The 24,791-nt window shown below is 39.5% G+C and overlaps 1 protein-coding gene across 2 annotated transcripts in view; it reads right to left on the minus strand.

Annotated features, from left to right (window-relative positions):
• Positions 1 to 24,385, minus strand: part of LOC139374624 (interferon-induced very large GTPase 1-like) — a 75,076-nt gene extending 50,691 nt beyond the window's left edge. For both annotated transcript variants that reach the window (XM_071115657.1, XM_071115655.1), the window contains exons 1-2: positions 24,301 to 24,385; positions 5,059 to 5,193 (exon numbers count right to left, since the gene is read on the minus strand). In XM_071115657.1, the coding sequence (XP_070971758.1) occupies positions 5,059 to 5,193; positions 24,301 to 24,316 (151 nt within the window). In that variant the 5' untranslated portion in view covers positions 24,317 to 24,385. The remainder of the gene's footprint in view (positions 1 to 5,058; positions 5,194 to 24,300) is intronic.
• Between the last annotated feature and the right edge of the window lie 406 nt (positions 24,386 to 24,791).

Consider the following 24,791-nt stretch of genomic DNA (forward strand, 5'->3'; position numbering starts at 1 on the left):
AATTTTGTTTCTCCACTGAAAATACGTAGTCAGCTCCTTTCTGCCTGTAGCTGGCCATCCTGACATGGTGTAGGTGTACACTTTTGACAAGGTCACATCTTTCCTTGTCTCTCGTTTGATAACTGTGCTTGTGACCGGTAGTGCCTCGAGCTGAGAGGTATGGAAAAGGTCCACTGTATCCACACTCCTTTGTCTTTCTCTTGTACAGGGCAGTCTGAATAATCCATCTTCATTTGTGTGGAGGGATGACGGCTTTAAACTTCTTGCGACTCTAGGGGCACTATTTTCATTTTTGGGAAAAAAACGTTCCAGTTTTGAACGGGATATTTTGTCAGGACAAGATGCTAGAATATGCATGTAATTGACAGCTTAGGATAGAAAACACTCTAACGTTTCCAAAACTGTAAAGATATTGTCTGTGAGTATAACAGAACTGATGTTGCAGGCGAAAGCCTGAGAGAAATCCAATTCGGAAGTGCCCCATATTTTGAAAGCGCTGCGTGCCAATGAGTCCCTATTGAGCTGTGAATGTGCTACGAACAAGCTTATGCTTTCTACGTATTCCCCAAGGTGCCTACAGCATTGTGACGTAGTTTTACGCATTTATGTTGAAGAATACCTGTAAGGGGCTACATTGCGCAAGTAGTCACATGATGCTCCCGGAGAAAATCTCGCGTAAAGTACAGAGGTAGCCATTATTCCAATCGCTTCTACTGAGAAACCAATTGTCCCGGTTGATATTTTTTCGAATAGATAGGTATGTAGATAGCTATGTATGTATGTATAGCAAAATAGAAAAACACCTTGAGGATTGATTCTAAACAACATTTGCCATGTTTCTGTCGATATTATGGTGCTAATTTGGAGAAGAAAAATTGGCGTTGTCGTGACCGCAATTTCCTGTCGATTTCTTAGCCAAACATGAAGAACAAATGGAGCTACTTCGCCTACAAAAATAATATTTTGGGATGAAATTAACTTTAGCTATCTACCTGGGAGTCTCGTGAATGAAAACATCTGAAGTTCATCAAAGGTAAACAATTTAATTTGATCGCTTTTCTGATTTTTGTGACAAGGTTGCCTGCTGCTAGCAGGGCATAATGCTATGCTAGGCTATTATAAACATACACAAATGCTTGTCTAGCTTTTTGCTGTAAAGCATATTTTGAAAATCTGAGATGACAGGGTGATTAACAAAAGGCTAAGCTGTGTCTCAATATATTTCATTTGTGATTTTCATGAATAGGAATATTTTCTAGGGATATTTATGTACGTTGCGTTATGCTAATTAGTGTCAGGCGATGATTACGCTCCCGCATGCGGGATTGGGAGTCAGTGTCATACAAATGACTGGCAAGGAACAAGGCGTATCGCTGTAACCTGGCCGCTGTCACTGCCTGAATGCCTTTCTTTGGACTGAATATGGAAAGCAATGGCTGCTGATCTGTAACAAGTGTGAAACACTTGCCATACAGGTATTGCTTGGATATATTTATTTATTTTTCTTTTTTTTCTTCTATTTTTTTCAGGGGTGGATCAGCTTAATATTGTGGAAAGATTGTTTTTTCCATCAATGTAACAGCCATTTCCAATCCCCCATAATTTATTTTGGAAAAAAAATATATCCATATACTGTACATACATACACACACACACACACACACACACACACACACACACACACACACACACACACACACACACACACACACACACATACATATATATATATATATATATATATATATACATTATTTTAGAATATACCTTTATTATTCCTCGCATACCCTAACACCCTTCCCCCAATTGTAGTAAACTGATAAACAATGACACTTAGGCTTCTACCTTCAGCTTATACATATTATACACATTTTACAGACACAATCTATTTTAGAATAGTTACATTTAGTTTGTTTAATGTCCTTCCTCTATTTCTGATGTCCATCCAGTTAGATTTATATTTGTAACTGTTCTATTTCTCAACATTTTTGAACCTATTTACATTTCACAGACCCTGTATGTTTTACATTGGTTATCTTGTTGTTATTAGTCCCACCCTTCAACTCAATTCAAACCCCTCCCATCTATATCTCAACATCATCCATTTGGGATTTCTATTTGCCATATATTTTTCAACTGTGCTGTGATGCTTCACACAAGTACTGAACCTTTCTATTCTCATAGTTTCTACAGATTGTAAATTAAAGATAAAACATTTTGCTAAAATAATAATTATACTATTGATTGATTGATTCTGGCTTTTCAAATCGCCCAGTATTGCTATCTACAGTGTTAGTTCGAGGAAAATGTTGCAATTCTTCAGCCATTCCTGGACCTGTGACCAAAAACTGGACAGTACAACAATAAATTATCTAATCATTCTGCCTCCTCACAGCAGAATCTGCAGAGCTGGGAAGATTGTGTCCCCGATATATATAACATTCTACTGGTTGCAAAATTTTTGCATAGTCATTTAAATAGAAAAATGTGAATTTTTGAATACGCCGTTGTTTTGCGTGTCAATTCATAAACCATGTTCCATGGAATGGGTACATCGAAAATCTCTTCCCAAATATTTTGCAATATATATGGCACAGCTGTCAATTTTTTGGGTCCTTAAATAAAATTGGTATATGTTTATATTTATCACAAATTTTCTTAACCATTTATGTTCCTTACTGCAGGACCGACAGACAAGTTCCTTACTTTTTTCCCTTCTACTTGCCTCTTCCATTTTTGTGGTAATGCTGCAATTAGTTGGTTGTAATTTTGAGTAGAGCAGACATATCCATATGTCTGTGTTAGCTGCATGTGTGACATAACTCCACCAGTCCTATTTATGATATCATTCACTAAAATTATACCTTTTTAAAACATTTCATCAAAAAATATGTTTTTTTTTATCAATTAGTATATTTGAGTTTACCCCAATATTTGTTGTATTATTTGTTCTGTCTTTTCAGGTGGATTAAATTGAAATTGCAACCAACTTTCAAAGGCTTGTTTAAAACTTCTCTAGGGTAGGGGGCAGCAATGGGAATTTTGCATTATAAGCGTGCCCAAATTAAACTGCCTGCTACTCAGCCATAAAACCTAGAATATGCATATAATATATGCATAACATATATTATAACATGATACTTCTAACAGTTATGCCCCCTTTAAGATTGGAGCACATTTGGTCATGAGCAGTGTTGTTCTGTTATTCTGGTACTAACTCGTTTTAGTAAATGTGAAGATCCAGTTCACTTCCTTGTTTTCGGAGTCTTTCTTATTTTAGAAATAAGGAATAAATAAGCTAAGACACTACAATGGCTACCACAATGAATACCTGCAGTGTGCATCACAAATGCTGATGGAGCTCGTAGGAAGAGAGGAATATTTTGACCCTGTAGCCTAACAGCGAGCAAGCAGTGACGACGAGGGGAGAGCTGACGAGAACGAGGCGGCAGATCAAAGACCCGTGGAGCCGGAGGTAAAGAGAATGGCTAGCATCGCGAAAATAGATGTGTTTGATGACACGCAAGAAAACTGGGCAACTTACATTGAACGACTGGAACAGTACTTCATTGAAAACGACATTGATTATAACAAGAGAGTACCAACGTTGTTGAGTTTAATTGGGCCAAAAAAATACAGTTTGCTAAGAGATCTGACTGCCCCTCTGAAGCGCTCCAATAAAGAGATTCACAGAGATTTTGGAGATATTGCAAAATCACCTATCACCTAAACCACTCCTCATCAAGGAACATTTTAGATTCCACAAAAGAGATCAGAATGAGGTGTTAGTACGTATGTAGCAGAGTTGAAGAAACTGTCTGAGCATTGCCAGTTTGGAAAGAACCTAAATGACACCCTTAAAACTTGTTAGGGCTAGGGGGCGTATCCTGAATTTCCGCCTGTCTGACATGCCCAAAGTAAACTGCCTGTTACTCAGGCCCAGAAGCTAGGATATGCACATATTTGGTAGATTTGTATAGAAAACACTCTGAAGTTTCTAAAACTGTTAGAATAATGTCTGTGAGTATAACAAAACTGATATGGCAGGCAAAAACCAGAGGAAAATCCATCTGGAAATAATTTTTTGGTAGGTCACAGCCTTTTTCAATGGAATACAATGGCATGTTCAAATAAATAGGACCCAGAATGCAGTATCTATGGCTTCCACTAAATGTCAACAGTCTTTATATAAGGTTTCCGGCTTGTTTTTGAAAAATGAACAAGTAGTTGAAGTTTTTCCAAGGGGAGCACCATAGCAAAGTTAGTGTTTTGGTTCGCGTGAATGAGGGCCCGCTCTTCGTTCTTTTCCTTTCCTATTGAACATACTATTCTCCATATTAAATATTGTTTATTTAGATATTAGACAACGTGAGGATTCATTAGAAACATTGTTTGACTTGTTAGGACATCGTTTGACTTTACCGGTAACTTTTTGGATTAGTTTGTATGCATGTTGAACGAATGGATTACTGAGTCAAGCACTCCAACTACATCGACATTTTTGGGATATAAAGAAGGACTTTATCGAACAAAACAACCATTCATTGTGTAGCTGGGACCCTTGGGATTGCAAACAGAGGAATATCTTCAAAGGTGAGTGATTTATTTTATCGCAATTTGTGATTTTGTGACGCCTGTGCTGGTTGAAAAAAAGTATTTTCTATGTGGGGCGATGTCCTCAGATAATCATGGTAAGCATGGTATGCTTTCGCCGTAAAGCCTATTTGAAATCTGACAACTCGGTTGGATTAACAAGAAGTTAAGATTTTAAATTATGTATAATACTTGTATTTTCATGAATGTTTATTATTATAATTTTTGTATTTTGAATGCTAGCAAGCCACCAATCCACAAGATTAAAGATAATTCATTTCAGCAAAAAACTGCACTGTTAGAACTGGGGAATTGACCATCATGTATTTCTCATCAGGGAAGATACGGTACCTTTACATCCCATTCTGACACATCCAAATATGATTCGTTAATTTACAGTAGAGTCATTTAAATAACTAGTCAGTTTGACATAAGGGATAATACTTAAGTAGGGTAATTCCTTACTTGTGGTGAAGGTTGTTGACGCCAGTTGACTTTGCTTTCCATGTTCCAGCATAAATCCTTGTGGCTGGCTCCAGCTAAGAGCAGCTGATGTGGTGCTTACCCATTTAACAGTCAACTGTTCTGGAGCAGGCAGTGCTAAGGGGAAACACGTTATTGTTAATGCTACTGTTTAACTCTGGAAATATACTACAACAAAAGTTGGATTTGTAATGTATCAAAATATAATTATTTTGCAATGAGGAAAATTTGAATAATAGTAATATAAATATTTTTTTAAGTCTGGGTTTTAATACCTTTAGATATGGGAAGAAATATATTTAAGCTAAAAACAGAAATCAGAACAGAAGTTGGATTTGTAATCTAGCAAATGCTGTTAAATTGTTTCTAAACCTCAAAATATATACACTCAGATCCAAAAGTATTGGCACCCTTGATAAAAATGTGCATACAAATGATACATTTAAAAAAATACAAATATTAAGCTTTATTATATGCAAAGGAAATGGGGAATTATATTATTTTATACTAATATTAATAGAAATATACAGTGCCTTGCGAAAGTATTCGGCCCCCTTGAACTTTGTGACCTTTTGCCACATTTCAGGCTTCAAACATAAAGATATAAAACTGTATTTTTTTGTGAAGAATCAACAACAAGTGGGACACAATCATGAAGTGGAACGACATTTATTGGATATTTCTAACTTTTTTAACAAATCAAAAACTGAAAAATTGGGCGTGCAAAAATATTCAGCCCCTTTACTTTCAGTGCAGCAAACTCTCTCCAGAAGTTCAGTGAGGATCTCTGAATGATCCAATGTTGACCTAAATGACTAATGATGATAAATACAATCCACCTGTGTGTAATCAAGTCGCCATATAAATGCACCTGCACTGTGATAGTCTCAGAGGTCCGTCAAAAGCGCAGAGAGCATCATGAAGAACAAGGAACACACCAGGCAGGTCCGAGATACTGTTGTGAAGAAGTTTAAAGCCGGATTTGGATACAAAAAGATTTCCCAAGCTTTAAACATCCCAAGGAGCACTGTGCAAGCGATAATATTGAAATGGAAGGAGTATCAGACCACTGCAAATCTACCAAGACCTGGCTGTACCTCTAAACTTTCAGCTCATACAAGGAGAAGACTGATCAGAGATGCAGCCAAGAGGCCCATGATCACTCTGGATGAACTGCAGAGATCTACAGCTGAGGTGGGAGACTCTGTCCATAGGACAACAATCAGTCGTATATTGCACAAATCTGGCCTTTATGGAAGAGTGGCAAGAAGAAAGCCATTTCTTAAAGATATCCATAAAAAGTGTTGTTTAAAGTTTGCCACAAGCCACCTGGGAGACACACCAAACATGTGGAAGAAGGTGCTCTGGTCAGATGAAACCAAAATTGAACTTTTTGGCAACAATGCAAAACGTTATGTTTGGCGTAAAAGCAACACAGCTCATCACCCTGAACACACCATCCCCACTGTCAAACATGGTGGTGGCAGCATCATGGGTTGGGCCTGCTTTTCTTCAGCAGGGACAGGGAAGATGGTTAAAATTGATGGGAAGATGGATGGAGCCAAATACAGGACCATTCTGGAAGAAAACCTAATGGAGTCTGCAAAAGACCTGAGACTGGGACGGAGATTTGTCTTCCAACAAGACAATGATCCAAAACATAAAGCAAAATCTACAATGGAATGGTTCAAAAATAAACATATCCAGGTGTTAGAATGGCCAAGTCAAAGTCCAGACCTGAATCCAATCGAGAATTTGTGGAAAGAACTGAAAACTGCTGTTCACAAATGCTCTCCATCCAACCTCACTGAGCTCGAGCTGTTTTGCAAGGAGGAATGGGAAAAAATGTCAGTCTCTCGATGTGCAAAACTGATAGAGACATACCCCAAGCGACTTACAGCTGTAATCGCAGCAAAAGGTGGTGCTACAAAGTATTAACTTAATTAAGGGGGCTGAATAATTTTGCACGCCCAATTTTTCAGTTTTTGATTTGTTAAAAAAGTTAGAAATATCCAATAAATGTCGTTCCACTTCATGATTGTGTCCCACTTGTTGTTGATTCTTCACAAAAAAATACAGTTTTATATCTTTATGTTTGAAGCCTGAAATGTGGCAAAAGGTCGCAAAGTTCAAGGGGGGCGAATACTTTCGCAAGGCACTGTACACTACCTGTCAAAAGTTTTAGAACACCTACTCATTCAAGTGTTTTTCTTCACTTTTTACTATTTTCGACATTGTATAATATTAGTGAAGACATCAGAACTAGAAACAACACATATGGAATCAAGTAGTAACCAAAAAAGTGTTAAACAAATCAAAATATATTTGTATTTGAGATTCTTCAAATAGCCACCCTTTGACTTGATGACAGCTATGCACACTCTGGGCATTCTCTCAGTCAACTTGGAATGCATTTCAATTAACAGGTGTGCCTTCTTAAAACTTCATTTGTGGAATCTCTTTCCTTCACAATGCGTTTTAGCCAATCTGTTTTGTTGTGACAAATTGGGGGGGGGGGGGGGGAAGGTATACAGAGGTATACAGAAGATAACCCTATTTGGTAAAAGACCAAGTCCATATTTGGTTAAGAACAGTTCAAATAAGCAAAGAGCAGTCCATCATTACTTTAAGACATGAAGTTCAGTCATTCCGTAAAATTTCAAGAACTTTGAAAGCACAGTCGCAGAAACCCTCAAGCGCTACAATGGAACTGGCTCTCATGAGGACCACCACAGGAATGGAAGCCTCAGAGTTACCTCTGCTGCAGAGGATAAGTTCATTAGAGTTACCAGCCCAAGTAACAGACACATCTCAACATCAACTGTTCCAAGGAGACTGTGTGAATCAGGCCTTGCTTGAATTGCTGCAAAGAAACCACTACTAAAGGATACCAATCAGAAGAAGAGACTTGCTTGGGCCAAGAAACATGAGCAATGGACATTAGACCGGTGGATAATTTGTCCTTTGGTCTGGAATCCATATTGGAGATTTTTGGTTCCAACCGCCATGTCTTTGTTAGACACGGTGTGGGTGAACATTCCCGCATGTGTATTTCCCACCATAAAGCACGGAGGAGTAAGGGTGGGGGTGCTTTGCTGGTGACACTGTCTGTGATTTATTTGGAATTCAAGGCACACTTAATCATTATGGCTACCACAGCATTCTGCAGCAATACACCATTCCATCTGGTTTGGGCTTAGTTGGACTATCATTTGTTTTTCAACAGGACAATGACCCAACACCCCTCCAGGCTGTGTAAGGGTTATTTTACCAAGAAGGAGAGTGATGGAGGGCTGCATCAGATGACCTGGCCTCCACAATCACCTGACCTCAACAATATTGAGATGGTTTGGGATGAGTCGGACCGCAGAGTGAAGGACAACAAGTGCTCAGCATCTGTGGGAACTCCTTCAAGACTGTTGGAAGAGCATTCCAGGTGAAGCTGGTTGAGAGAATGCCAAGAGTGTGCAAAGCTGTCACCAAGGCAAAGTGTGAATATTTGAAGAATCTCAAATATAAAATATATTTTGATTTGTTCAACAATTTTTTGGTTACTACATGATTCCATATGTGTAATTTCATGGGTTTGATGTCTTCACTATTATTCTACAATGTAGAAATGAGTAAAAAACAAAGTGAAGAAAACCCCTTGAATGAGTAGATGTTTAAAACCTTTGACCGGTAGTGTAGGTCCTGGATGACAGCACTTGGCCATATGCTCTACCCTCTGTTGCGCCTTATGGTCAGATGCCGAGCAGTTGCCATGCAAGGCAGTGATGCAACCAATCAGGATGCTCTCAATGATGTAGCTGTCAAACTTTTTGAGGATCTGGGGACCCATGCCAAATCTTTTCATTCTCCTGAGGCGGAAAAGTTCTTGTCGTACCCTCTTCACAACTGTATTGGTGTGCTTGGACCATGATAATTTGTTGGTGATGTGGACACCAAGGACCTTAACTCTTTTGACCCGCTGCAGCCCGTCGATGTGAATGAGTGCGTGTTCGGTCCTCCTTTCCCTGTAGTCCACGATCACCTCCTTTGTCTTACTGCATTGAGGGAGAGGTTGTTGTCCTGGCACCACACTGCCAGGTGTCTGACCTCCTCCCTATCAGCAGTCTCATCGTTGTCGGTGATCAGGCCTACCACTGTTGTGTCATCAGCAAACTTTATGATGGTGTTGGAGTCGTGCTTGGCCACGCAGTTGTGGGTGAACAGAGAGTACAGGAGTGGACTAAGCACGTACCCCTGAGGGGCCCTCGTGTTGAGGATTATCATGGCAGATGTGCTTTTGCCTACCCTTACCACTTGGGGTATGGCCCGTCAGGAAGTCCAGGATCCAGTTGTACAGGGATGTGTTAAGTCCCAGGGTCCATAGCTTAATGATGAGCTTTGAGGGCACTATAGTGTTGAACACTGAACTCTAGTCAATGAACAGCATTCTCACATAGGTATTCCTTTTATCCAGGTGGGAAAGGGCAGTGTGGAATGCGATGGAGATTGTGTCATCTGTGGATCTTTTGGGAAGGTATGCAAATTGGAGTGGGTCTAGGGTTTCCGGGATTCCGGGATGATGATGTTGATGTAAGCCCTGACCAGCCTTTCAAAGCACTTCATGGCTACCGACGTAGTGGAGTGCTATGCAGTGGTAGTCATTTAGGCAGGTTACCTTCGCTTTCTTGGGCACAGGGACTATGGTGGTCTGCTTAAAACATGTAGGTATTACAGACTTGGTCAGGGAGAGGTTGAAAATGTCAGTGAAGACAATTGCCAGTTGGTCCGCTTATGCTCTGAGTACACATCCTGGTAATCCGTCTGGCCCAGCGGCCTTGTGGATGTTGACCTGTTTAAAGGTGTTGCTCACATCGGCTATGGAGACCATGATCACTCAGTCGTCCGGAACAGCCTGTGTACTCATGCATGCGTCAGTGTTGCTTGCCTCAAAGCAAGCATAAAAGGCATTTCGCTTGACTGGCTGGTTTTCTCTTTGTAGTCCGTAATAGTTTGTAAGCCCCGCCACATCTGATGAGCATCAGAGCTGGTGTAGTAAGATTCAATCTTGTATTGTCCTGTATTGACGCTTATTTTGTTTGAAGGTTCGTCTGAGGCCATGGCGGGATTTCTTATAAGCATCCGGATTAGTTTCCCGCTCCTTGAAAGCGGCAGCTCTAAACTTTAGCCCGGATGTTGCCTGCAATCCAAGGCTTCTGTTTTGGGATATGTACGTACGATCACTGTGGGGACGAGGTCGTCGTTTCACTTATTGATGAAGCTGGTGACTGAGGTGGTATACTCCTCAATGCCGTTGTAGGAATCGCAAAACATATTACAGTCTGTGCTAGCAAAACAGTCCTTAGCGTAGCATCCACGTCATCTGACAACTCCCATACTGATCGAGTCACTGGTACTTCCTGCCTGCTTGCAAGAATCAGGAGGATATAATTATGGTCAGATTTGCCAAATGGAGGGCGAAGGACAGCTTCGTATTCATCTCTGTGTGTGGATTAAAGGTGGTCTAGAGTTTTTTTCCTCTGGTTGCACATGTGGCAACGTGGCAGAAATGAGGTAAAACGGATCTATGTTTGCCTGCATTAAAGTCCCCGGCCACTAGGAGCACAGCTTCTGGATAAGCATTTTCTTGTTTGCTTATGGCTTTATACAATAGTCTTAGTTCCAGCATCGGTTTGTGGTGGTAAATAGATGGCTACAAAAAATATAAATTAAAACTCACTTGGTAGGTAGTACGGTTTACAGTTTATCATGAGGTTTTCTACCTCAAGCGAGCAATACCTCAAGACCTCTATAATATTAGGCATCGCGCACCAGCTGTTATTGACAAGTAGACATACACCACCACCCCTCGTCTTACCAGACATAGTTGTTGTGTCCTGTCGATGCACAGAAAACCCAGCCAACTGTATATCCATGTCGTCGTCCAGCCACGACTCGATGAAACAGAATATATTACATTTTTTATTATCCCGTTTGTGGTATAGTCTTGAGCGGAGATCGTCCAGTTTATTTTCCAGTGATTGCACGTTGGCCAATAGAATGGATGGTAGAAGCGGGTTACCCACTCGCTGACGAATTCTCACAAGGCACCCCGATCTCCTCCCCCTGATTTGCTGTCTTTTCTTCATGCGAATGACGAGATTTGGGCTTGGTCTCGGAGAAGCATTATAATATATCATTTGCGTCAGACTCATTAAATAAATAATTTTGTCCAGTTTGAGGTGAGCAATTGCTGTTCTGATATCCAGAAGCTCTTTTTGGTCATAAAAGATGGTAGCAGCAACATTATGTACAACATTATGTACAAAAATACAAACAATGCGAAAAAGCACACAAAGTAGCACAGTTGGTTAGGAGCCCGTAAAACGGCAGCCATCAGGCAATAAGTCACTACCATGAGCAGCAACGAACCACCCTTTGGTTGGCCAGATGGAGACCAGGACAACAACACATAAAACATCCTTGTTACAAAGTCTACTGTGTATAGTGTTAAATGTAACCCTGCCTTGTTACAAAGTCTACTGTGTATAGTGTTAAATGTAACCCTGCCTTGTTACTCTCTACTGCGTATAGTGTTAAATGTACCTTGTTTTACATAAAGATTACAGAATGAATAATTGCAGATGAGCGCTAATCTGATTAACAAAAAATTGGTTTTATGACATAAAGTTGTAATACTTTTCTACATTGAAAACTGCCAGTCTTTTTTATTTTTTAAATTCCACTGCTTAACATTGTGTGCATAGAGTGAAATTACTACTGAACAAAAATATAAAGGCAACATGTAAAGTGTTTATGAAAAGTGTAAAGTGTTCATGTTCATGAGCTGAAATGATCCCAGAAATGTTCCAAATGCACAAAAAGCTTATTTCGCTCAAATTTTTGTGCACACATTTGTTTACATCCTTGTTAGTGACAATTCTTCTTTGCCAAGGTAATCCATCCACCTGACTGGTGTGGCATATCAAGAAGCTGATTAAACAGCATCTTTACACAGGTGCACCTTGTGCTGGAGACAATAAAATACCTCTCTCTAACACAATACCACAGATGTCTTAAGTTTGAGGGATTGTGCAATGGGCATGCTGACTGCAGAAATGTCAACCAAAGCTGTTGCCAGAGAATGTAATATTAATTTCTCTACCATAAGCCACCTCCAACGTCGTTTTAGAGAATTTGGCAGTATGTCCAACCGGCCTCACAACCAGAGACCACGTGTAACTACGCCAGCCCAGGACCTCCACATCTGCGGGATCGTCTGAGACCAGCCTCCCGGACAGCTGATGAGTATTTCAATTTGTAATGAAGCCCTTTTGTGGAGAAAAACTCAATCTGATTGGCTGGGCATGGATCCCCATTGGGTGGCCTGGTTAATAACAAGTTTGTGGTAGTTTGATCCACCTTAGGCAGGAGTGTTTAAAATTCACCTGATCCGACAAGTAAAACCCCAGTCCTATAGTCATAGCACAGATGAAAAGAGATCTAGTCATAGCTTACGAATAGGACCCAGAGATTTACCTGACCAGGTCATGATATCAGGAAAAACTCTAGGCTCCAGAAAATACATTTGGCCACATCACATTTTAACCTGTGTTGGCACCTCTGTGGCACTTACACTTTTCCTCAAATGTTTTATGAGATTGGAGAACACATTATTAGGGATCTTACATCATTGCTCCATACAGAATATTTTCAGATCCTCGATATTCTTATATCCTGGACTACCCTCTTCAATTCAAACCACAGGTTTTAAATAGGGTTGAAGTCTGGAGAGGGAAATGTCCATTGCAAAATGTAATTGTTTTTGCAAATTACAACTTCTTTGTGGATTTTGACATGTGCTTAGGGTTATTGTCTTGCTGGAAGATCCACTTGTGGCCAAGTTTCAGCAGGTTTTTGGCTAAAATGTCCTGATAGTTGGTAGAAAACATGATGCCTTTTACCTTAACAAGGGCCCCAGGACCAGTGAAAGCAAAACTAAAATGTAAAAAAAAATAATTGTTGAAACTTTATTTAACTAGGCAAGTCAATTAAAAAATCTAATTCTTCTTTAAAATGACGGGCTACCCCGGCCAAACCCTCCCCTAACTCGGACGACGCTGGGCCAATTGTGCACCGTCCTATGGGGCTCCCGATTACGGCCAGTTTTGATAAATCCTGGGATCTCACCCGGGTCTGTAGTGACACTTCTAACACTGCAATGCAGTGCCTTCGTGCCTCTAGGTCACAAAATGTTGACCCTGAGGACCTGCATATTTACACTATAAAACGAGCCCAAATTGAGCTTGTTTCTCAATACAACTACCTGGGTGTCTGGATTGCTGACAAGTTGTCCTTCGTAACGCATTTTAAAAATCTGACTAAGATGATCGAAGATCATTTAGTATTTAAAAAAGGAGAAAGATTGTTCAAACAACACTTCTCCGTGTATTGGATTTTTGTGATATTGTTTATGTATGCGGCAACCTCTGTTTTAAAACCCTTGGACACAGTCCACCATTCAGCAAGACGTTTTATCACAGGGGACAATTTTAGGACTCATCATTGTAGTCTGTACAAAAATGTGGGATGGACCTCTCTTTCTGTAAGAAGAGAGCAGCATTCTCTTTTATGTATTTACAAAGCAATCTGACAGAAACACCCTCTATGTGTAACATCATTAATTAAGATAAGATTCTGAAGTTACCAAACCCGTTCACAGGAATGGATAACACTAGAGATCCACCCAGTTTCCACAGATTGTTTGCCCCTAATTTGTGGAACAATCTGCAGAGTTCACTGCAGTTAGATGTGCTGATGCCACTCAGGCAGTTTAATGTATTGATTGAGGACCTCTATGTAGTTGAATGTGATTGCTTTTATTAAATATTCATTTTTTATTGTGCTGAATTATATTTTTTATACACACGTGTATGTTATTTTAATATTCTGTTTATATTGTAATGTGTACAGGGCTATCTTGTAAAATAGATTTTTCATCTCAATGTGACTCCCTGTTTAAATAAAGGTTCAATACAATAAATACACATAGCACTGCATTGGTGTCTATTATCCTGGAAAATAGTTAGTTATTCTACGGGAAATGTTATATAAATACCAGAACTCCTATAGCATCCTACAAAATTATACATGTGCAACTTGTTATGGTATTTGGGTTGCTATAACATGCATAACATTTGAAGTGACAACTTATTTTTAAACTTACTGTTATGGTATTTGTTATGGTATTTGGGTTGCTATAACTGTCACACCCTGACCATAGTTTGCTTTGTATGTTTCTATGTTTTGTTTTGTCAATTTTTTGGGACATTTCTGACCCGGACAAAGTTCCCCAAGCACTTCCCAATTGTTTGTGCAGTTCAATTCTGCATGCATCTGCATATCTCCTATCCTGTACACGTGTTCACATTTTCCGTCTGTTGCGTGCATCGCAGTCATAGTTGTTTTCGTTAACAATAATAACTTTGGAAATGTGTGCCTTTCTATCAAAGTAAGTGCCTTATTACGTTATACTAGTTTCTGTATGTGGTTTTATGCTGTTTCTACTTTAGCATAATATTTTTGTGTATATTCCTTATAACTGCGGACATGTGAGGTAACGTTACTAATTTCATAAACTTTATGGTGTTATACTCAATGCTTAGGTAGCTAGCTACATTCTTCTATTAGCTCTGTAACAGCATCGCAGCAGAACTAGGAAGCGCTCTTGGGAAAAGAGGGTGGCAAAGAAGGGAGTTGCAAAGATAGGATCTGTGCTCCAGTATTCTCTTAGGGAGTTCTTCTTTACTATCCCCATGAGAAGGACTGTCACCAGGAAGGTATATATTTCACGAATTGTGGTTGCCCCCCACTCCTGGCTCTCTCTCTTCCTGTAGCTCCAAGGCATAGGGATTGGTCTCTACTATGTCTCCCACCAGCTCCTCTGTCAGAAACACCTTGAAGCAGTCTGCCTCAGATGGAAATGTCAAGGGGAGTTGCACTCCAGACTGGGACTCATCAAAGCAAACAGCAGGGCCAGGAGGGGTGAAATGGCTGGCAGCCTTCCATGCTGGTGGAGCCTCCATCACCACCATCATCTTCAAAGGGACCTGGGACTTTGTCAGTGGACAAGGGGTCCTCAGATTCAGGGTTCTCAATGGCTGGGGGGCAGCTCCTCACTGTGACTGTCAGAATCGAATTCCTGACTTTCAGATTCATTGTCAGAATTTTTTTCAATCTCACATTTTCCACATTTGTGATTTGTCTCCCTTTGAAAGACATTGCTACATACATAAACAACAACACTGAATGGCTCAGAGTGGAAGTGAGAGGTTACGTGATTGACTGCTGGCAATGTTTTGTGTGGTAATTATTGATATATTTACTGTTTTATTCACCTGTTTTCACGTTCCGGTGATAAATCATGCATTCCGATTCTTGCGTAGATTGTAATGGGAACCTAATATCTGGGTAAAATTGTTGAAGGTTCACGTAATCTGTCGGACCAATGATATTATAACAAAATGCGGTGAGTAAGGGTTCACTCATTTTTTTGAGAACTTCAGGAAGTGAATGGTGGGATGTGAATGATGGTAGACGACACACCCCTTCAACATGCATACTATAAACAGACAACTCATCTTGTCTTCTCTTACTATCTTTGGTTTCTGGGAAAAAAATGGCAGTGCGCTGAAACTACCCATCATTGGATTACTTTCGATTTCTAGAGTGTTTTCCTCTATTATTTCGACCAATGGTGAGCTCACCCATGATGTGATTAATTTTAAATAGTGATTGATATTAGCTAATTTATATTGTAGTGTATGTCAGCCGAGAGTTATAAAAATATGACCGCTTGTGTTGTGATGGAGTCAAATTGGGGTCATGATAGGGGTTGAACCAAATGTTTGACGTATTATAATAATTGATTATAATATGTTGTATTAACCTGTTAGATCTCTAGGGGCGCTATTTCATTTTTGGATAAAAAACGTTCCCGTTTTAAGCGCGATATTTTGTCACGAAAAGATGCTCGACTATGCATATTCTTGACAGTTTTGGAAAGAAAACACTCTGAAGTTTCAGAATCTGCAAAGATTTTGTCTGTAAGTGCCCCAGAACTCATTCTACAGGCGAAACCAAGATGATGCATCAACCAGTAATTAGCAGAATTTCTGAAGCTCTGTTTTCCATTGTCTCCTTATATGGCTGTGATTGCGCAAGGAATGAGCCTACACTTTCTGTCGTTCGCCCAAGGTCTTAGCAGCATTGTGACGTATTTGTAGGCATATCATTGGAAGATTGACCATAAGAGACTACATTTTCCAAGTGTCCGCCTGGTGTCCTGCGTGGAATTCGGTGCATAATTGCCAGCTGCTTGTACTTTACCATTTGATTCAGGGGAGAAACCATGTGTCCAAGAACGATGTATCAATGAAGAGATATGTGAAAAACACCTTGATGATTGATTCTAAACAACGTTTGCCATGTTTTCAGTCGATATTATGGAGTTAATTTGGAAAAAAGTTTGCGTTTTGAGGACTGAATTTTCGGGGTTTTTTTGGTAGCCAAATGTGATGTATAAAACGGAGCTATTTCTAATACACAAAGAATATTTTTGGAAAAACTGAGCATCTGCTATCTAACTGAGAGTATCCTCATTGAAAACATCAGAAGTTCTTCAAAGGTAAATGATTTTATTTGAAGGCTTTTATGTTTTTGTTGAAATGTTGCGTGCTGGATGCTAACGCTAATGCTAACGCTAAATGCTTTGCTAGCTAGCTACTTTTACACAAATTATTGTTTTCCTATGGTTGAGAAGCATATTTTGAAAATCTGAGATGACAGTGTTGTTTACAAAAGGCTAAGCTTGCGAGATGGCATATTTATTTCATTTCATCTGCGATTTTCATGAATAGTTAACGTTGCGTTATGGTAATGAGCTTGAGGCTGTAGTCACGATACCGGATCCGGGTTTGGGAGATCAGAGAGGTTAATAGAAGTTATAAGACCCCTCCACATTTATAGGGTCCTAGACTACAGATTAACAGTGTATATATATATATATATATTAATTGTAAGGTTTTAGAATTGTTCCACAATTTTTTCTAAGTCTCTGCCTCTTATAAAGAAACGGTCTGAGAAATGTGTAAATTATTGCATGGGGTCTGTTAGAAAGCACTTCAAAAATAAACACAGAACCCTGCAGGGGAGTAAAAGAGATAAGAGACTCGTCAGACATACCTCTATAAATCAACTTGGGGGAGCGGACATTTACTGCTGAGCCCTTAGAAAACACGAACTATTGTATCACTCTTGCAAATTTGTATATTTGTGTATGCATGGGCTTGGTCTGATGAGTAGAAGGTAATTATGTATGCAGGGACATCACATAGGGTTGACGACAAGCATGATAAAAACAACTTGGACTTTTCGTATTTTGCAGAACTCAGGAGAAACATCACTTGTATGTGTGATCTTTGACTTCTGTCTACAGATGTATTTTGATAAAAAAATGTATGATTTATAAGTGCATATTTTGAGTGTTCCTTATTTGTTAACCTCTCTGCGCACCGAACCAGTTAGCGGGACTAAATTCGACAACATAGGTGATCGCTACATAAATAGTCATATTAAACATTCACGAAAATACAAGTGTCTCACATGTATTGAATGTTACGGTGCGTGAATGAGGACCCAAAAGCGAATTAACGTAAACAGAGCTTCTTTAATAACAAAACATACGTAGGCTCAGATGGACCGGCAGATTCCGACAGGACAGGACAAGGTTGCAGCAAACATGACGATAGTCTGGTTCAGGCATGAATAACACAAACAAGAATCCGACAAAGACAGAAACAAAAACAGAGAGAGATATAGAGGACTAATCAGAGGGAAAAAGGGAACAGGTGGGAAAAGGGGTGACGAGGTAGTTAGGAGGAGACAAGGAACAGCTGGGGGAAAGAGGGGGAGAAAAGGTAACCTAATAACGACCAGCAGAGGGAGACAGGGTGAAGGGAAAGGACAGAAACAAGACACAACATGACAATACATGACATTGAAAGCCTAGAATCTTGCTAATCCAACTGCGTTGTCAGATTTTAAAAATGATTTATTGCGAAAGAATTCGCTGCGATTATCTGAGCACAGACCCCCATATCAAACTACTTATTCAGCCAACACTTGCGTAACAAAATCACAGATTGCATTGAAATGAATCGTTTACCTTTGAAGATCTTGCTCTGGTTGCAATCCCAAGGCTCATTGTTACACAATGAATGGTCTTCTGTTCGGTTAAATCCATTTTTTATTGTTTCACATTTTGTGAACACTTATCTCGTTGAATTTCCTGTCATTCAATTTTCGACCTAACATCCAAAGTAAAATAGACTAAAATAGACTTTCCCTGACTTTATCCAGTCATATTTGGTTTCCTTGCAATCAACTGTTTGTTTGTAACACAACCAAACCTGATGGGTCATTTTGCGGGACATATTGACCCGGAAAAACCGATTGGAAGACAACAAGTGATGAGCCCATTGTGCACCAATTATATGACCACTGTCTCGTTGATTGACTGTCTTTTAACCCAATGACCACTGATCGTCTTGAAATCTAGCTGGGTAGAGAGCCAATGAGCAGAGTTAAATGGCAATATCCCATGATTCTTTGTTGTAAGACAAACCTTTCCATTGAACGCTGGCGTAAGGACCGTTCTTCTGCCATTGCCAATTCTACCGCGAAGGAGCAAATCTTATTACGCACGCAGTATTTCGGTGACTTGCATCTTCAGCTGTTTATTTATCCAACATCATGGCGAATAAGTCAAGGAAAGCTAATTCTGAGACTAGATATACCAATGTAGAAACAATTTTAGAGGAAATTCATCATGAAAGTGAGACAGATCTGCTTTTTTGAAGACTCCATTTTGAAGACTGAAACTGAGGCATATTTTTTGAACGGAGAGGACATTGTTTTGGACTGGTAAGTTGCTCTCATGCTAATGCCGTTGTTTGAAATTAATATAAAATATTATTTGTGATTGTTTTTACATTTTATTTGAAATATATAAAGATGTAATGAAATGGGTAAAGTACACGTTAGCTAGTCATTGTGAGGGTCTGTTTGTTTGTATGAGAACGACCATAGCCTATGTTTGTGTGTGTGTGTGTGTATATATATATATATATATACACACTTTTGGCCCTTAGGCACATCCATGCCTGCACAAATATATTTGGGCAGATGAACACTTGTGGCAGGAGCAGAAGGGACAGGGCTTGGTGCAGTGGTGCTGTAGCCAGCAAGCTCCTTGATGCTCCCTCTAATGTAGACTGATTGGAGGAAGCATGCTGGCTTTGTTGAGATGTATGGGTTTGCATTCTACACAATACCATTTTATATAACATTAAATGGCTAAAGTACACGTTAGCTAGTCATTGTGAGTGAGGGTCTGTTTGTTTCACAACCACTGTGATCTCCACCCGGCACAGCCAGAAGAGGACTGGCCACCCCTCATAGCCTGGTTCCTCTCTAGGTTTCTTCCTAGGTTTTTCTTTTCTAGGCAGTTTTTCCTAGCCACTGTGCTTCTACACCTGCATTGCTTGCTGTTTGGGGTTTTAGGCTGGGGCTACATGAATAGATTTGATTTGATAGAGGACTGAGGGTCTTCCAAATATTCAAAGTGTGTAAATAGTTACCCATGTTGTTTTGTAAATGTGTATATATATATATTTTTAATCAAGAATAATTTTTTCCCCCTATTTTTTTTTTCATTTATTTTTCTCACATTTTTTTTTGGGGGGGGGGGGGGTGTTAGAATACCATTTTGCTAATTTGTAGATAGTTTTTTGTTTCAAAATGTATACCTTCACCAATTTGGCCACTTGGGTACATTTGGGCCACTTGTGTGGGACACCTGGCTGACTTCATGATAAATGTCATGTAGCACACATTTTGTCAAGTCATTCTGAAACTTTGCACAAGTACTGTTGCCCTCTTATATGTTTCACTGAAATTGTCCCCATCATCCTATCTGAATGTTTGTTTTATCTTGTTCATTTTAAAGATGATACAAAAATAAAAATAAAAAACATATATATTTTTTTCATTGTTTTATCTAAACCAGATCTATTGTGTTATATTCTCCTACATTCAATTCACATTTACACAAACTTCAGAGTGGTACCAAGAATGGTACCAAGAATGGTACCAAGTGGTACCAAGAATATGGTACCAAGAAATGGTACCAAGACTATGCATATCCTTGGTTCTGTGCCTGAGCTACAGCCTGTGAGATTTGGGTATGTCTTCAGGCGGAAATTGCACAAAGTAGGGGGGAGCTCTAAGAGGTTTTAAGTTAACCTTTTAAGGTATAGGGGGCAGCATTTTCACTTTTGGATAAATAGCGTGCCCAATTTCAACTTCCTGGTTCTCATGCCAGGAATATAAGATATGCATATTATTAGTAGATTTGGATAGGAAACACTCTGAAGTTTCGAAAAAACTGTTTGAATCATGTCTGTGAGTATAACAGAACTTATGTAGCAAAACCCGAGGACTAACAGTTCAGAATTCTTTCTTTTTTTGGTCTCTGTCTATTCACTAAGGTTCTCATTGGCAAATGATATTTCTTAAGAACCTGTTTTCAGTTCCTACCACTTCCACTGGATGTCACCAGTCTTTTGAATTTGGTTGAGGTTATTCATTCGTGCAATGAAGAAGTAGGCTATCTAGGAACTGGGTAACACTGTTGTTAGTGCGCAATACGTGAAAAGTAGCATGGTTTGTTTTCTTCCTGTATTGAACACAGATAGACCAGTCTACAATTTGATCGATTATTAACGTTTAAAAATACCTAAAGTTATATTACAAAATTAGTTTGAAATATTTTGGCAAAGATTATAGGCAACCTTTGAAATATTTTGTAGTGACGTTGCGTTTTTTGGAAGCTGTATTTTTCTGGATCAAACGCGTCAATTAAATGGACATTTGGATACATATGGACAGAATTAATTGGACAAAAGGACCAATGGTGATGTTTATGGGACATATTGGAGTGGCAACAAAAGAAGCTCATCAAAGGTAATGCATGTTTTATATTTTATTTCTGCGTTATGTGTAGTGCCTGCAGGGTTGAAATATGCTACCCTCTTTGTTTACTATTATGCTGTCATCAGATAATAGCTTCTTATGCTTTCGCCCCCAAAAATATTTTTTTAAATCTGACATGTTGGCTGGATTCACAATGAGTGTAGATTTAATTGAGTATCTTACATGTGTGATTTAATGAAAGTTTGATTTTTATATCATTTTTAAAAATTTGCCGCGCTGCATTTTCCCATTTTTTGGCCCCAGTGGGACGCAACCGTCCCCTAGCCTAAAGAGGTTTTAAAGTATGGACCGTCGTCCTCACATCCTCGGAACAGGAGGTTACATTTTCGTCAAGTCTTTATATAGTGGAGGGATAAGGGTGTGTTTTCATAGTTTTATAACCCATGTCTCTTCACAGGGGCGGGCCACTGATTGAGCAGAGCCCTAACCTGTTGAATACCCAAATCTCTCATTTGGAAGCTAAAATTACATTTAATCTTTTCACCCCAAATTTTATGTACAAACATTTAAATTTAACAACAATTCCATGTGAATCCGATAACTATAATGTGTACACTTTCCACTGTAGAGTTTATGTCATCCTATCATTGAGAATGTCACAGATGATTATCGAACTGACATCATATTCATTAAGTACCCACGCATATGTTCAACTGGTCGGATTACCAAAATATGTTTCATTTCCCCCCACCTTCTGATGTTCCCAGAATCTCTGTTAACCAAGGGACTTTCAAATGTCACATCAGTAGGGTAGAGAGAGGAAAAAGGGGGAGAGGTATTTCATCATGACAACGTCATGACATGTTCCCTCTGTTTCCTCCATGTTCTTGTCGCGAATTGTTTATTGTATGTATGTATGTGTGCTTTGTGTGACTAGTGCGATTACGGGTTTTGTGCCCATGTGTTTTGTTATTTTTGTATGCCGGTAGTCATGTACATTAAACGGCTCAGGCTATTTACAAAGTTCTGCTCTCCTGCGTTTGACTTCCATGCCCACAGTTACGAACACCTTACAGAATGTTGTGGTGGACTATCATTACTTTGAGGGAACATGGTAAAAAAACAATTGTAGTATAGCTACCACCGAATGGCTCTAAATTCACTGTCAAAATGCAGACAAAGCTATAAAAACTTTTGGAGCTAACTTGTGCTCTCAAATCGTAAAGCAGATGGGAGTTGTATTCAAAACATTACTAACAATTATTTTGAGAAAAAAACATATATAAAGTGGCTAGCTAGCTAGTGTAAGCAATGTTTGGTGGTCAATAAGACAGGGCTAGCTAACCAACTGATGCTTATAATTTGCAATGCTTATGAATGCTTATGAATGTGTATACATGCTGGAATAGTGCACACATAAAACATACGTATACATAAAACATACATACATACATACATACATACATACATACATACATACATACATACATGCATACAGTGGGGAGAACAAGTATTTGATACACTGCCGATTTTGCAGGTTTTCCTTCTTACAAAGCATGTAGAGGACTGTAATTTTTTATCATAGGTACACTTCAACTGTGAGAGACAGAATCTAAAACAAAAATCCAGAAAATCACATTGTATTATTTTTTTGTAATTCATTTGCATGTTACTGCATGACATAAGTATTTGATCACCTACCAACCAGTAAGAATTCCATCTCTCACTGACATGTTAGTTTTTCTTTAAGAATCCCTCCTGTTCTCCACTCATTGCCTGTATTAACTGCACATGTTTGAACTCGATACCTGTATGAAAGACACCTGTCCACACACTCAATCAAACAGACTCGAACTTCTCCACAATGGCCAAGACCAGAGAGCTGTTTAAGGACATCAGGGATACAATTGTAGACCTGCACAAGGTTAGGATGGGCTACAAGACGATAGGCAAGCAGCTTGGTGAGAAGGCAACAACTGTTGGCGCAATTATTTGAAAATGGAAGAAGTTCAAGATGATGGTCAATCGCCCTCGGTTTGGGGCTCCATGCAAGATCTCACCTCGTGGGGCATCAATGATCATGAGGAAGGCGAGGGATCAGCCCAGAACTACACGGCAGGACCTGGTCAATGACCTGAAGAGAGCTGGGACCACTGTCGCCGTCACACTACTGTCACACTACGCCGTCATGGACTAAAATCCTGCAGCGCACGCAAGGTCCCCCTGCTCAAGCCAGCGCATGTCCAGGCCCGTCTGAAGTTTGCCAATGACCATCTGGATGATCCAGAGGAGGAATGGGAGAAGGTCATGTGATCTGAGACAAAAATAGCGCTTTTTGGTCTAAACTCCACTTGCCGTGTTTGGAGGAAGAAGAAGGATGAGTTCAACCCCAAGAACACCATCCCTACCGTGAAACATAATTATTTTGTGATGCTTTTCTGCAAAGGGGATAGAACACCTCCACCGTATTGAGGGGAGGAGGGATGGGGCCATGTATTGCGAGATCCTGGCCAACAACCTCTTTCCCTCAATAAGAGGAAGATGGGTCGTGGCTGGGTCTTCCAGCATGACAACGACCCAAAACACACAGCCAGGGCAACTAAGGAGTGGCTCCGTAAGAAGCACCTCAAGGTCCTGGAGTGGCCTAGCCAGTCTCCAGACCTGAACCAAATAGAAAATCTTTGGTGGGAGCTGAAAGTCCGGATTGCCAAGCGACAGCCCCGAAACCTGAAGGATCTGGAGAAGGTCTGTATGGATGAGTGGGCCACAATCCCTGCTGCAGTGTGTGCAAACCTGGTCAAGAACTACAGGAAATGTATGATCTTTGAAATTGCAAACAAAGGTTTCTGTACCAAATATTAAGTTATGCTTTTCTGATGTATCAAATACTTATGTCATGCAATAAAATGCTAATTAATTACTTAAATCATACAATGTGATTTTCTGGATTTTTAGATTCCGTCTCTCACAGTTGAAGTGTACCTATGATAAAAATGACAGACCTCTAGATGCTTTGCAAGTAGTAAAACCTGCAAAATCGGCAGAGTAACTTGTTCTCCCCACTGTACGTACATACATACATACATACATACATACATAAAACATACTTTAAAATAATTTATAAATGCAAATTGTTACCAAATGTATGCTGTATATCATTGAATGTGGAGTGTGTTGTGGTACCTTGGGTTGTATTCATATTTTCTCTTGAGGAACCTTCTTCTGGTTTTGACTCATCAATGGCTTGTGACAGTGGTTCTTCCTCTTCACATTTCTATAAAAAGTTGAATTCAAAGGTTAACATGTTGAAGACATTATGACATTGCATCTTCAATTCTGGTCTGTTGAGGACAAAGCACAATAGCTTCCATTTAGAATTAGGGCACCTTGATGCCTAGTCTGACATGCCTAGTTTGGGCTTAATTCATACTACGGCTGTCATTGACCTGTTGTGACCATCACATAGGAGAGGTGATACGTTTGGAAAAAGTAAAGTGACTTTACCTGTTAAACATAACATGTTCCCTTATTTTCCCATCTTAACACAGATTTTTTTTTAATTATGAATGTATGTCAGTGTTAAAACGGCAGCCAAAACATTACAATAAAATATTAAGTGTACCTCCATAAAATTCAAGATCTCGCCCAGTAAGTGTTTGAAATTGGTGCCGGTA

The sequence above is a fragment of the Oncorhynchus clarkii genome, chromosome 19 (assembly GCF_045791955.1).
Source record: "Oncorhynchus clarkii lewisi isolate Uvic-CL-2024 chromosome 19, UVic_Ocla_1.0, whole genome shotgun sequence".
Classification (NCBI taxonomy): domain Eukaryota; kingdom Metazoa; phylum Chordata; class Actinopteri; order Salmoniformes; family Salmonidae; genus Oncorhynchus; species Oncorhynchus clarkii.